This window comes from Perkinsus marinus, assembly GCF_000006405.1.
Source record: "Perkinsus marinus ATCC 50983 genomic scaffold scf_1104296938468, whole genome shotgun sequence".
In the NCBI taxonomy this organism is placed as follows: domain Eukaryota; phylum Perkinsozoa; order Perkinsida; family Perkinsidae; genus Perkinsus; species Perkinsus marinus.
In genome coordinates this window covers 1,173-17,233 of record NW_003213425.1, presented here as the reverse complement: position 1 = coordinate 17,233, position 16,061 = coordinate 1,173, and the positions used below count along the sequence as shown (strand labels likewise).

At 44.6% G+C, this 16,061-nt stretch overlaps 1 protein-coding gene across 1 annotated transcript; it reads right to left on the bottom strand.

Annotated features, from left to right (window-relative positions):
* Positions 1 to 1,571: 1,571 nt before the first annotated feature.
* On the bottom strand, positions 1,572 to 3,128 carry Pmar_PMAR027423 (hypothetical protein; the record flags this gene model as incomplete). Its single annotated transcript, XM_002782720.1, has 3 exons — positions 1,572 to 1,843; positions 1,994 to 2,231; positions 3,012 to 3,128. 3 exons carry the CDS (start codon positions 3,126 to 3,128, stop codon positions 1,572 to 1,574), a joined length of 627 nt encoding a protein of 208 aa, XP_002782766.1.
* Between the last annotated feature and the right edge of the window lie 12,933 nt (positions 3,129 to 16,061).

Sequence of the window (16,061 nt, the reverse complement as noted above, 5' to 3'; positions counted from 1 at the left end):
CGGGTCCCTCTCACTCAACTTGTCCTTGATATAGGCTTTGATCACAGAGAAACCCTCTTCAATGTCAAACTTGGATGTGTATTGTCAAACTTGTGTGCGTATTGTCAAACTTGTATGGTTTATTGTCATTCTTGATTTTGATATATTCTGCCGGTGTCAAACATGAATTCTCACTGTCAAACTTGGTTGTAACTGAGGAAACAAGTGTCAAACATGGATTCTCACTGTCAATCTTGATTGTAACATAATTGAACTTTGACAAACTTGGATTTTCATTGTCAATCTTGATGGTAACATATCCCGATTGTGACATACTTGAATTCTCAAAGTCAAACTTGATTGTAACAGAACTTAATTGTGACAAACTTGGATTCTCATTGTCACTCTTGATGGTAACATTGTCATTCTTGTCTGCTCACTTGTCAAACTTGCACGGGAAATGGTGTAGTGTTGTTCTCATGTCGACGAAATTACCATACAGGAATACTACCAAAGCCTTAACAGAGTTGGGAACCTGGGCACAATAGTCGAACAGAAATATACCTCTTATTACCTTGATGAGTGTACCAATCCCGAAGAAGATCCGATTTACCGAAACGGTAGTTTTTTGTCACACGCCATTGAGAGAACCAGAAGAAACGTCGATGAACTAATTCCCTATCACTACTACATTTACTACAATCAGAAAACTAAACCCAACACAGAGACGTTCGCGGTACTCGAAACAAAAAACCTTCGAAACGAATCCAAGTACTACTAGGAAGGACTACAACGGTAATACAGAAAACCCGTACAATCGTGCCGACTACTACAACAATAACAACAACACTAACGAGAATGAGCGAGAAGCAACCGAAGCGACAAGTAAAAGATGTACCGACTGTGTACAATACGACTATTCGGTAACTGTGGCAGCATCATTATCACTATCATTATTTTCATCATCGTTATGAATCCCTTCTTCTCCTTGCTGCTCCTCCTCATCGTCCTCCTCCTCCTCCTCCACGACTTCATCCTCCAGGAGGAGGATTCCTCCTCCTCTTCATCGTCCACATTACCACGAGCAACAGCTGAAGAAGACCTTGAAGAAGACACATTGCGAGCAGCAGTAGTAGTAGTGGTGGGCCGAGCCGAAACCCTCGATCCTCTTCCCGTTGTTGTTGTCCTCCTCCTCTTTTTCCCCCTCCCCGCAGTAGTCGTAATGGTAGCAGCAGTAGTAGCAACATCGACACTACCAATGGCACCCCCGGGTATAGGGCTTTGCCCCACACCTGAAACCGCTGAGTCCCAGAACCAAGGGGGAAGCACGGGTTCCGGAAGATACTGAGCAACCCCGTCCGCAAAACTGACGGGGAATCCCTCCACCAGCTCCCGTAAATCGGAATTGAACTTATTCCTAAGCGTCGGGATGCTCCTCCCCGAAAGGGACTCCCCCAGTCTTCCGCAGCTGGAGGGATGGTGGCATCGGTATGAAAAGCTGAAACCGCCGGACCGCCTCTTGCCGGCTGGCCGCCAAGAAGACTCTCTGAAAAAAACAAATCCGACTAATCGAAACCCGAAATGAAATTTGGCTAACCTAGCATGCGATCCATCTTGGAACTGAGAATATTCACAGTAGCCTCGAGGTTGATCAGGCCGGTAAGTAACATACTGGTGAACGACAACCCAGGTGGCAACTCTGTGCTGGGTACTGGGCCCTCGGCCTCACCGCTCACAGGAGCGGCGGAAGCCGCCAAAGCTTCCTCCAGTCCCCTCACCTCCTCAATCATTTGCGGCGAATCAAACACAGGATCCACACCACTGAGGTTAGGGCCAACATCAACGGCAGCAGCAGCACCAGTACCTAGTACAGACACAAATACTACAGCAACAGAAATACAGTCTGTATTTCTGTTGCTGTAGTATTTGTGTTTGAGGGTAATAGTATTTGAGATATTGTATTATACAGAACCCAAACGCATAAACGGACAAAGAAACCGAACACGAGACATACCGATTTGGGGAGATTGCGGGGAGGCTACAGGAGGGGGGGGAGGAGGCGGCGGTTGAGTCTCTTGCACAGGCGCTCCGAGAAGGGAAGAGGAGGAATGCGACGATGAGAACCCCTCGGGGAACGCCTCATCGGCCGCGGAGGCAGCAGCAGCGGCCGCGGCATCTTCACTGGTAGCAGACATACCACGGATACGACGACTCTTTCTGGACGGTTTTTCACTTGAAGACATAATGGCGGCCTAACACTAACAACAACTAACTTAAAAGATGCAATAACAAACGATAAGGACCACCGCCGACAATCATCAACCCGACACAAACCCGACACAACCCGAGTCTGAACTCTCTAGCGATTAATAAAAGCCAAATTAATGCTTATTCATTCTTTTTTCAGGGCATACAGTGGGTGCATCCTTCGGTGGTAGTTCTCAAGGGAGATTCCCTCACACGCTTCGCTCCTCCTCCTCCCCGCCGCCTTCTCGTTGGTATTTCCTGACAGTCCCCCATCCTCCCCCCAGCCCGACCGTTTGGTCATATCCGAACGGTATGCGGTTAGATAAGTTGCTGTGTTGTTACGAAGCAGCTGTGAGTCTTATGATGCTGCGTATGTTTGCAGGTATTACGGCAAGCGCCACGAAGAAGGACAAATGAAGCTGCTGAGGCACTTTTCTCTCATCAATTGCGTATTATATTATCGCACATGATACCACGGGTTGATTTGTGTTATGTAGTGGTGTAGGGGATCGATTAATACTAGTGAAGTCGCAACAATGCTACGGGTTGTACGTATAAAGTTTCTTTGTATTATATAATGGGGAGATTCGATTTGTAAGTATGTCATTCAGTCGACATTAACAAGACATTACTCGGACATTAGCTTGATATTAAGCTGACATTATAGAGAAATTTACTGCTCGCGCATATTCGAAACAACATACGCATATTCTGCTCGTGCAGAAAAAAAAAACTACGCTAGTTCGAACCCCCCTTTGGAAGCATCTTCCGTTTCTAAGGAGCACCGGAACCATTTGAGGTTCGACTGGGGAGTCAGCCATGTTCCTGCCGGACTCGGTCAGATCTCCTTCCTCGTCTAGCGCACCAAGGTACAGCAGAGTCTCCGGGGCTGGAGGATCCATGGAGTCAGAGTGAACATACAAGAAGGGAATTCAAACCAGTAGTGACCTACACATGTTTGTGCATGTAAGTCTTACACATCTGTTCCGCTCCCTCGACTGGGTTGAGAAATTTCCCCACCATGTTCACAAAATTCACACAAACTTTAGAGCAGACATGTGGGGAACCCAGCAGGAGACTGCCCGCATTTCCTGAGGAAATGCTAAACAAAATTATTCGATTTCATATATATACAAGCCATAGACTCCGGCGCAGCAGAACTCCTATATATCTAGGTTAGATCAGGACTGCAATCAGGATCTAACCTGATCAGACTGACTAGATTTGCCTGGCTGCGAGGCAAATCTAGTCGGTCTGGCCCTGGCAATTTTGAGAGATCAGCGACTCAGAACAGTAATCCTTCACGAGTATGTCAGAAGCAGGTAAATGCCCCCCAGTACAACATTGTAATTCCCGCTGAAAACCCAATGAAAAGCAAGTGGCTCGACAATTGCGCTGATTCCTCATTGTTATGTATCGAACCGTGGGGAACGGTATTTCTCAAAGCTGAATGGGTCTTTGCTCATACCATGCGTGATTTGGCAAAGCTCCATATCCACTATTGCCCGATGGTAAATCCAACTTCTTCGCCAAGGGTAACGTCCATCCCCTGAGCCACACTCATATCAATAGCGACACGGCGAGGCTGAGCACACGCAATCTTAATAGGAAAGATACTCCCTTGGGGTAGCAACAATGTTGCTCGTCATAATTCCAAAACGGGATACACGCTTGTAAGTTTGAAGTGTGACAACTGCGACGTTGCTAATGTCACGTTGGCTTAGTTAGATCAGGATAAGTACAATGTACTTAGTACATTTAGCTTCGAAGTGATCAGAAAACTGCATAAGTCTCGGATCAGAGAAATTTGTAGATCGTGAAACCGGAAGTTACTGTATATACATTAATTGCAATACATGTACATGCTGCGTTCATTCGGCATGAAACGTCACCAAATAAAACGCTTAGCCGGTAATGCAAAGCATCGACGTCAACATCCTCCCCCAGCGCCAACCATCACTCGAATTCACCATCATAAAATAAAGTCTCCAAAGCGGCCTCATGCGACGTTACGTCAATCACTGACTGTCTGCCCTCCTCTCTACTACACTGCGGACCAATATGGACGTGGCTACAGGGGTGTTAAGCAAACCGCCAGGAGCTTTGGACGCTCCTACGGGGAGCATTGATTCGCCGGAGGGCTGCACAGTCCCGTATTTTGATTTAACATAGGGATAAGCCAATCGTAGTACTCCGAAGCCCATAAAAATCACAAGATCGTAGTACACACTACACTCCAATAACATAAATGTTGTAGTGATTACTTGAGTCTCCTCAGCGGAGTTTGAATTTTCAGCCATTCTCAGACATTTTACTACTATCTGAAAGAGAGATGTTATTCCCTATTTCCTTATACCGGATAGAAATGATCAAAAAGATTCCAAAAATAACAGTCGATTTCGCGGCCCGGAAATCGGCTGTTACTTATTATATCCCCACCATCATATACATCTCCGAATCCTCCCTTTCCTAGCATGGCAAAAAATGAAGTGGAGATACGACACAGCTATTTCAGAACAAATCATTTCATTACTTCTATTAATAGTATAACAATAGCCAAGTACGCTGCAAGCTGAGCTGAGCTCAGTGAGCTCTTTGGAGTTAACGTAATGGCGCCTCTCTTCCTCCCGCCGATGATCACAAATCAAATTCCTTGTATCAAAATTTTCAGTAGCTTTTCAAGTGTCTCATAGTCGTATTGGATAGAAATTTCTTGAATATCTTCAGTAAATGATGAAACTGGCATATACTTTATATATTATAGGTATACGCATGCACGTAAACAACAGCATAATTATTATTCCCAAATGATCCTATCATCTATTTACCAATCTTTTAAATGATATTAAATATTGCAACTTGATATTTGCTGAACCAAGCTCTTCTTTTGCTACTGCTGATAAGATTATGAGAAGGATGATAAAGGTGGGGAAAATAAAACCGATAATGATGCTGAAGATATCATGTGTTTCTTGATGGTATTATAAACTCGATATCCTAGTTCATACATGTACTTATGGACGAATATGCTCACCCTCAGGAGAATCAGTTCGAATAATTTCCGATGTGGATCCCCCGTTCAGTTATAACTCTTGTTGATGGATTAGGCCTTCCTAGGTATCATCCTAGAGCTCTATCCCACCGACTCTTGAGACGCATCATCATCATCTGTATCACCGACATTATATTCATCTCATTATCATCAATCACCGTTATCACAAACTCTCAGTATGGAAGACATTGATCAAGGAATAAAGATACTCTTCGTTTCTGAGCCCCGAATGGGCACTCGATCATGGTCGCCTATTGCCATATTACGTGACTGGCACGATGATGACGTTAAGTAATCGAATATTATTGTAAGCTACTCTGAGAACCTCATAGCAACCGCAACAGCAGCTAGAGAAGGGAGGCTATTGAAATATGAATGACTACTGTATGATATCAATTTGAATTAGACACTAATCTGGATAAAACACATGATACAGGATGATCCCTTATACTACAACGACCATGTTTGTAGTGCCGCTGCTATCTCTCGTCACACCAGCACTCTCTATGTGGAGAAAGACCTCTTCCACCTGATGATGAGGAATTCCGAACGCTTCAAGTCTGATAAATAACGAGTTGGAATAATACTTACGAATAACCTAGGACGACCTAACGCACCGCCTCTTTCATACCGAGTTGTCTATTGGGAGATTCCCACTAACGATACTTAATATAACGCAACAAGATAGTAGAGCATCACTATCCTTCGTCTAATGCAAAGCCCACAAGTGTATCCTCGTCCATGCTTTTTTATATTCTATACTCCTCCACCATCTCTGGAGAGCATGACGCTGCGGCAGCGTCGCTGACGAAGGCACACCAAAGCCTCTCCCTCTGCAACGACTCTGCCTTAGGGCTTGTAAAACTTCCTCTAACCTCATCTCTAGCCTCATCTCTAGCCTCATCTCTAGCCTCATCTCTAGCCTCATCTCTAGCCTCATCTCTAGCCTCATCTCTAGCCTCATCTCTAGCCTCATCTCTAGCTCAATCCATAGACCAATCAATTGTGTTGAGTTCTCAGGAGGATGCTCTCGGTTAGTCATTCTGAGCTTTGGTCGCAGCCACAGCGCCTTAGTCTTCCACTATTGAACATGAGCTGGTGTCCCTTCCTGGTTCTACATACAGTACGCGACTTCTAGTACACGCGCAATCCTTATCAGATACTATCTGACAGATAGTTTTTTCCTCAACTACATCGAATTACCCTTCTCTTTTCATGTTCTTCAAGTCGTGATGTTAGGACACTCGAACACAAGTTTTTCCGTTTTAAAGATTTCAATGATATAAGGAGAAGTAAACCTCCCTGACAATCCCCTCTTCCAGAACAGGGTTACAACCACTATTAATATATTGCCAATAAACGGCGCTATTCATCGTATTATCAGCTGACAGGCTCCTCCCTCCGACTGTCATAACATCTATCATGATAGCTTTTCCAATGTGTAAGCCACGATGCCCAGCGATATCCTTGATTTCCTCATCTGAGAGCCCTATCTCGGCCCTTAGAATGATAGTGACTCCCTTTAATTGACCAAATTCATAATCTGTGTATAGGTCCGATAAATCACATACGATAGCACCATCACCATTCAACACCTTTGTGTTATTTCGCCGTATCACTAGAGGCACACCACGGGATCTCGCAACCTTCAGAACTTCCTTCAATTCTTTTACAGATGCTGGCGCAATGAAACAGAGAGGATGACCATCACAATCAGCCTGTGGTACTCCAGGTGTTTTACAAAACATTTCATAGCCGCGATCATCGGTTCCGAATACGAGACCATTAATCAACTTTGTACGTAGCTCCAAAATGCACTGCTGCTGATCAACGGTCAATTCTTGCCTTGGTGGTTGAGTTCGGAGGGAAGTGTCGCTCAGCAGTTGGCCCATGTGATCATAAATTATGATCTGTACTAGAGAGGAACACTCCCCATAACACATCTCGACGACTACAGTCACTTCCTTTGTGTTAAAGTAAGTAGCTCCATGAAAGATACCAAACTTGTCATTTCGATTCGAGAACTCTATGACCTGACGGAAAGGTTCCCTCCCAGGTAACAGTGTACAGAAATAAAATGTTGTAGTGGATGTTACAGTGCCTCCTTAGGAACGTAGTTCCCAGCAGATGGTGAGCGACTTGGTTCAGTCGATAGCGAAGTATGAAATGCGTGATTGGACATCATGGATGACGACTCTTAACATCGGCCTGCTTTGTTGTGTAGCTCAACAAATGGCCTATCTAACTGATATCAGAGCTGCTACTCGTCTTCAGGTGACTGTCGAATGGCTCATTGGCGGTTTGTAATGAAAACTAAGAACCGAACGTCTTACACGAGAATCATGTTGCGGATATTGCTGCGAAGACTTCTCACAACTTAATTTACAGCTTCGATTTACTAGATTAGCTGGCGTTGCGTTAGTTTACTCTATTGCTCAATAATCTGAATCAGGGTGATTTCGCCAGTGGGGTGCAAGTTCCTGGAGGAACCCGGTAAAGTTTTTAAGTGAGGGGCATTAATTACGGAGCAAGCAAAGACAGCGCACAGGGAGGCTCCATGTGGACCTCTGCACTTCTGCACCTCCCTGAGGAAGGTGCATTATCGTCCTGCACATCGACTAGGTATTGAGAATACCGTGGAAGCTATCTATGGTCTATTCCATCACCTACAGAAGATGTTTACAACTAGCGGATGTACTGTGAAATAGATAGAAGTGAGCGACTTATTAGCTTTGATGTAGTCTCAGCTGATACTAATTATCCCTTCCTTGGTGACTACGTTGTTGGGGGACATTCAGTGTTGAGGCTGTGAGCCTTTTGCTGGCTTATAAGTGAGAGAGATATGATTTTATGTGGAGCTGTTTAGTAGTCCTGTGCGGTTAGAACCACCAGACATTGAATTGAATTCAGCTCTGGATGATGCCTCCTCACACACCATCCTACCGTTGTCATATCAGAGAGCGGCTGTCTGCCTGATTCATCATCATCTACAGGGCCGGCGTGCCCAGATTGTAACGGATACTCCTTCTTCGAAGGATGGCAATATCTACCTTCAATGCAATGGAACTCTCACTGCTGTGAATTCCTCTACTACCGTGTTGTGTACTTGGGAACTCAAGAGTACGAAAAGAGGTAGATAACAGTACTAACTACAGCGGAATAAATGTAGAGACAAATTGTGTGAGCTAAGGTGGGAAGGAAGGAGACAACAACTGTGTGGATACATCACATACCGTTTACGGCATCCCTACTCTACCAGGCTGCGCGATACAGTCCGATTTCGACAGCACACCTCTTTCGGTTCCATGCGTTGCCAAGGGTGCTTCGACATTGTCACATGGGTCTCAGCACCCTCCCTAGTGATCATCACGAGGGGAATATTCATCTTGCCAAGATGCTGGGCTCTACTTTGTAAAGTGGGTATAGGGGATGCCTCATTGATAGAGATTCAAACAAGTGAGATCATTGAAATCTTTGTGAGTATCAGCATTTAATGATATTGTCGCGGAATATCGCGCGTTAAGACCTCGAATGCACAGGGTCTTGAATGACGCTTCCAGCTCTCAGAACTTCATCTGTTAAGCCGCAGTACGACACGCTGCATATCTCCTCCCATCGGACTTCGTCTCTTCGTGCACGCTGCTCGTTCAATCTGACTGATATCATGCGCGCCTTTCGTTTCGAGATGGAGCCAACATTAGAGGATTAAGACCACGGAACTACATGTCGTGTTGTACAAATCTGAGTGTGTTCGTGGTGAAGATGTGATGAAGGAGAAAGCATTGATATTTTCTAGTGGAGCGAAGGAGCGGCTAGCAGCTGAACTCGGCCGCACAATGAGCGGCAGAGGCTACTACCTCTCTCGGTGATCGAATGTGGGGCCTCGGTCGTCGAGCAATCTGGTAAGTTGGTGGTGGGAGTTGCTGTTGTTTGATTTTGGAGAACGCAAGAGTAGATGCTAGCTTTTCCTACCTGAGCTTGGGAGTTTCCTTGCTAACATACGGATTAGGGTAAATGTGTATATAAACCGAAAAGATCTTCCAAAATTTCAATAGAATTTCCAAATTGCCATCTTCAAGACATGTAGTTGGCTATGTGAATATCCAGGGTTTGAACTGAACACTGTAAGACCTGCCTGAGCGTGCGGAAGCTTGGTAGCGAGGGGTTTCATCAGTTTATTCTACGCCTTTTGATATGAAAATCGACGAATTAGAGCATAAATTATTTGACGTGAGAAAAATATGCTTATGGTGAAGTGTGGGATAGTGGAAGAATTAGTTTGCATTTCCCTGCATTGTGTAGAGTATATATTAGGTGATATACTGGGGGAACTAGCGTAATGGTTCAATGTTCTATTCTCCTATAGATGTATGTCCAGTAGTGTCGCGATAGATCAGTAGTTGGTAGGAGGGGGATGCCGAAGTGTGATAGTGTGTTAGGCGTTCCCTACCCCGGCCTACGTCTAAACTGCTAAGGAAAACTCTCTCATTGGGTATTTCAATAGAGTGCATTTTCTGGCTCCCTTCACCCGGTTGGTGGCAGTATGAGCGAATGATAAGGACCCCTTATGAGTTTACGACTCACATTGAAGCACTCTCTTTGAAGTGTCAAACTTGGATGCGTATTGTCAAACTTGTGTGCGTATTGTCAAACTTGTGTGGTTTATTGTCATTCTTGATTGTGATATATTCTGGCGGTGTCAAACATGAATTCTCACTGTCAAACTTGGTTGTAACTGAGGAAACAAGTGTCAAACATGGATTCTCACTGTCAATCTTGATTGTAACATAGTTGAACTTTGACAAACTTGGATTTTCATTGTCAATCTTGGTGGTAACATAATTGAACTTTGACAAACTTGGATTTTCATTGTCAATCTTGATGGTAACATATCTCGATTGTGACATACTTGAATTCTTAAAGTTAAACTTGATTGTAACAGAATTGAATTGTGACAAACTTGGATTCTCATTGTCACTCTTGATGGTAACACTGTCATTCTTGTCTGCTCACTTGTCAAACTTGCACGGAAAAAGGTGTAGATGATCAGCATTTGAGGATCAGGTGGTCAACACACCAGTAGAGCCAACTACTACTACAGCTTTAGTCTGCACATTTCCGGGTTTGTGGTTTGGGCCAATTAGCTATTATATGATGTGTAGTTGAGTTCTGTTCTGTGAAGTACGGTATAGGGGGAAAGGATTGTAGCGAAAGCCCCTCCGACTCCAGAGTGTGGGATTGGAGAACCGGGACGCCATTCAGCGAAGGCTGGATTTCCAAGTGTGCGCGAGATTGCCAATCAAGCAGGTGAATAGGATAACGATGCTCTTGGACTGAGCAATGGCACGACCTGAAATACACGCCACTACCAGGTCATTAATGGTAGCCTTTCTACTCCTGAATACTCAGTGAAGTTGTTAGTGAGCAACACGTATTTCTTCCGACGCGTTCGGGACCGAACGCGATGAGCACCACTTGCGTACCAGACTTTCTCTCTCTTACGGAAGAGACCAACAGTCACCGGCATCCCCGGTGGCGTCATTATTATTCAATGATGGCAGACAATCCGCTGCATAAAATATCTTTCTGTTATCAAATCTACACATTATGAGGGTGACAATTGCGAGCACGTTAGCCAGTAGCAGGGCCTGGGGAAGGCAGCACCAGTGTGTCGCTAGTAGCGACAATTGATGAGTGGTAATACCACTGACAATTCAATTGGAGAAATTCTCCTCACATCGTTGGGTGTTCGGTCAGGAAGTCTAATCCGGAAAAGTATGAGGGAGAGGACGATTGCAACGATCCCGTAAGGACAATAAAGAACCCACGCCACCGCTCTTCTAACGTGATTGAGAGGCATATGTATCATCTGGTCATCAGATTGTGATAAACATATTCGATAAATATGCAATCAAGCTTGACATAGTTACAATCGAGTGGTTCGAAGTCGAGCGCAGATTGATTGCACTCACGCGACTATGGCAGACAAATCCGTCGATCGCGTCAGTCGTTTTATGTCGATACTCTGAGACACAGGAACTCCAAAACAAATCCTCCACTCAAATCTGGAGTGATGCTGCAACCGAACTTACTTTGTTTTCCAATTACGTAGCTAAGAACACCACAGACGAAGGGATTGAAGTTCAGCAATAAGATGCCGAGATTCTGGTACGGGGTTGTGTCCATCAAAGTATTCAATATTAGTGCTCTCACTAACGTTGTTTTTTACTCCGCAAATTTACCCAACACAAAGGGATCATCGATCATTTCGAAGGGATAGTCGATAAACTAGTAAGCGGCTAAATGTGATAAAATGTGCACAGCTGATAACGATAAGGACTCTTGAAACGAGAGATCGAACGCTGTAAAGGTTGCTTCAATCACTCAGAGGATGTTGTGGATGCCCCGTGAATCTGAATTAGAGTATTGGACGGCTAAAAACCATGAGAATCCGCAGGGGATCATCAACTCACTTCAATAGATAGAGTGCTCTCATCCGAATCCGGACTACCAGCATCTCAAATAGCCTGAGGAGAAAGCCGTGCTTAAAAGCTGTAAACCAAGAACACGTACTTTATCCTCATTGAAAATTCCGGCCTGGATGATGAGAAACCGAAAGGACCCATCCGTGGATGCCTGAGGTTGTAGGCAAGCCTCATCTGAGAGCTCCTGCCTCGTATAGAAATCGGTAAGCTCGTTCAGATCCAACACCACTTCATATATGACGTGGCTGATTTCATATTTGCTGTGAGAGGTACCTTCTCCCGTAGGTCGACCGAGTATAATTGCCCCTGTGTGCTGGAAGGTTTGAAATAGGTTAGTACCATATATCGCAGAGTATCCACAGTTTCGGTCGGCAACATTTACCATACGGATCTCCTTCAAGAACGACTGCCGCATAGATAATGGTGAGCAATGTGACACCGGCAAACACAGTCCTAGTTTTCGGAGACAACGCTGGACATCTGTTGCGGGCGTTGAGATACCAATATGGAGTCGTCGGTGGCCAGTGTCACTTTCCGTCCTCACCCTGATGAACTTCGATGAGGCCGCTATAGAATAACTAACGAGGGTCCTGTAAGACGCTTCATGGATAGGGGATGATGCTAGAAGCTCTCGAGCATCTCCTATAAGGGCGATAGATAACGCCTCAGAATTGCAGTAATCAATCACGACCAATAGTTCGCGTAAATCTTTAGATGTCGTGACCGCTGCTATATCAGTCGGGACGGTGTGTTTGCTTTTCACCTCCTCACACCAGTCACCATCGGCCAGTCGATAACCAAGGCCACCAGGTGGGGACACAAGTCCCCCGAAGTGCAGCTTCTTCTGCAACTCGGATAAAGCAGCAGACAGTTCTGGTAAAGGCTCTGTGGTGTGGTTTATAGGCAGGCTGGACGTCAGAATGCCTCCCATTAAACAATTGCGTTACATTCGAAGCTGATGGAATGCTTTACGACAAGAAAGATATGCGAATTAACTTCAAACGTGAGGCGAGTTATTCCAGTAAAAAGCACGCGCATGATATCGCGGCTATTCGCGGGCGCCCAGATAATCGATTGCATTTGGAAGCCATTTCCTCCGTATGCCAGTCGTATTTTTGTGGTGTGTTCGATACTGGTCTTCTGTTTGCGAGTGGTGGCAGTATCACTGATGTAGGCCTGATCCGTTCCGATGGGCGAGAAGTCTACTCGCCCAAAGGTTCGCTCAGAGGGTACTTCGGTACTATTATAAATGGGAGCGTGGTGGCGGAAGATTATATCTCTCTGGAGGAGCACAATCCCTTTAGTGGAAAGCATGGTGGAATTAATGCAAGACTGCCTGCCTACTGTAGATCAGATAACTCGGATAGTATAGGGAGACACAACCAGTCATAATAGTGCCAATGAAAGTCCAACGATCTCGTTATGAGATTCTCGTAGAACGGTTCATGTTAATTTGTACTCTTCGAAACGTAGTTTTTGTGTAGGCGTGAACCAGGCTTAGGGCTAATCAACTCGATCAACAATGGATGAATAAGGCCCGACCAACTCAAAGTGATTGCATCAGGCCGTCGCCTGATTCATGTCGTGTACGATGTATCATGTCAATCTGGACGTCAACTTGTTGAGCCAGGCCCATCTATCCTAGGTTTCAAGCCTCTCACTTGTATATACACTTTGCCCGACAGGGCGGCAGCCTGGACCTAATGAGAGCTCGTGGCAAACGAAATATTTGTTGTCTAATAATTCAAATGGAGCAGAATAATGCGATTAATAAGTCGGACTAGCTTCGGTTTACCTCCTACTTGAGGTTTCTCTATAATGTATATTCTTTGGTGGGCTGATGATGGCAGTATTGCTGTATATGGCGGCTGGTGGAGGAGGGTAGTAGTGGGAATTCCACAAGTCTGAATTGGTGTTGTAGTAATATATATTTTTTTAATTTCAAAGGTTCACATCCCTACTGAGCGTCGATCGATCGGGGGTCATCTAGGTGTTCCCCTTGGCTGCTTAGTATTCCTTTTTTCTATATCAACCTCAGAGCCTTTGAACAGGATTTTAGTTTCCATATGAGTGCACTTTTATGGGGCGCACGGGCCCCCAATTTACTATGTATCGTGTTGTTAAATGGTTTCTTGTTCGGTATAGTAGTGTTGTTTGTGTTAGACTGGTCATTTCTCATGGAAGATCTCGAGGGTTTTGAGGCATTAAAGCGTCGGTATCATCATTGGGATTGAAAACTTCCCAATTGGAAGCCTTTTTTATTCGAGGCTCGAGTTTTGTGCAACCTGTCCCGCATTTATTTTGCTATGTGTAAGGGATGATAAAAGGTATAGCTGAAAGTGTAGCTCGTGGGAAATGACATTGTTGCTAACAATATAAATATTGTGAGGAAATTTTGAGAAATTCTTATAGTACATTCTACTCGAATACGTATGTAAATTCCATAGGTAGTGAGGAAACTCCCGAGCTCAGCTGAGAAGAGCGAAAATATATCCCTACTCCAACACTGATGTCATGTAGGCCGGCACGACGCGGATTGTGACGACGTATGTGGTTTATGTGGAGGGTTCGACCTAAGGGAAGGGGAACTGTCGTCGTCGGGGTGAATCGGAGTGTGGCTGCTCAAGTAGCATACGTAGTAGTATAAGTAGTAGTATAAGTAGTTGTATAAGTAGTAGTATGAGTAATAGTATAAGTAGTAGTATAAGTAGTAGCGATAGTAGTAGTATAAGTAGTATGAGTAGTATAAGTAGTAGTATAAGAAATAGCGATAGTAGTCGTATATGTAGTAGTATAAGTAGTATAGTATAAATTGTACATGCTATGTAGAGGGTAGAAGTCGGAGATAGGTACGTAGGTACTAAGAGACAATTCTGGACGATATCAGCAATATCCCTCGCTCTTGAAGATCTGCCGGTTCCGCCGTCCCTTCCGGCTCGAATGCCCTAGAGTAAACTCAGTGTCGGGGAAATCATGCACATAATGAGCGACATGTGTTTGTGACATTATGGAAATTCTGAGGGAACTCTTGTCGGTTTCTGTGTACTGCTACCCGAATTCGTATGCAAACTTGTATGATTAGTGAGTGAACTGCTGAACCCACCTGAGGAAAGCGAACATATATTCATCCTAATACTGACTAAACTATTATTTTTTTTGATCTCAGATGCTGATTATGAGTCTGAGAAAATAGGAGTATCTCAGTTGCCGGTGAGGGACGATGAGCGGCTCCGCAATTTCCGTGGTTGTGTAGAGTAGTAGTGGGAATTCCACAAGTCTGAATTGGTGTTGTAGTAATATATATTTTTTTAATTTCAAAGGTTCACATCCCTACTGAACGTCGATCGATCGGGGGTCATCTAGGTGTTCCCCTTGGCTGCTTAGTATTCCTTTTTTCTATATCAACCTCAGAGCCTTTGAACAGGATTTTAGTTTCCATATGAGTGCACTTTTATGGGGCGCACGGGCCCCCAATGAAAGTAAAATGAAAAGTGATAGATCACAACTTGATCACAGGGGTCATCAACTTAGATCACAACCCCCCCAAAAAGTGTAAAAAGTTGATCCTCAGCGGAAATGTTACAATGGAATCGTTGAGTAGATTCCACAGAGATAGTTATGATGGTGGAGTCGTCTTCTTGTCGAAGAGTTGTAGCTGCCACGTGTTGTTGAAGCCAACGTAATAGACCAAAAAAGAGCTTACCAGGATCATCAGCAAACGAAGGCCGAATAATTCCGCCTCATATCTAGAGGATACCATCGTAAACACTTGTTGTGGTAGACGGTCGTACTTGAAACGTGTCGTCGTCGATGTGCAGTGTGGAGATTTGGTAGAATTTGTTGACGCTGTAGACGTGCTATGTATAGTAATGCCCAATGGAAACTGGTAAGCTTGGTATTATTATGATTATCCCGAGACAAGTCAGGCCGTTAGGTTGACTCAACTCATTTATCAATACCATTTTCGAACTCCAGCATCATCCTAGATACCGTTATCATCTCCTCAAAACTCCTCCATGTATCCCAACAGATCTCCCTCGACCCTACCGATTCGGTAGTACCGAAACTATGGGGATCATGACGGCAGCTGCGAGGTAGTAGTGACAGAGGGATGATGAGTGTTACTCCTGGGGATGGTAGACAATCTGTTCTTCCTTTACGGATGTACACGAGCATATCTTTGGGATCTTTGTGAGGCATATCTTGAAGAGGTGGCATAGCCGCCCCGCTTTAAGAGATTGATTTTACCAAAGGGTATCGTGGGGATCTTTGTGAGGCATATCTTGAAGAGGTGGCAT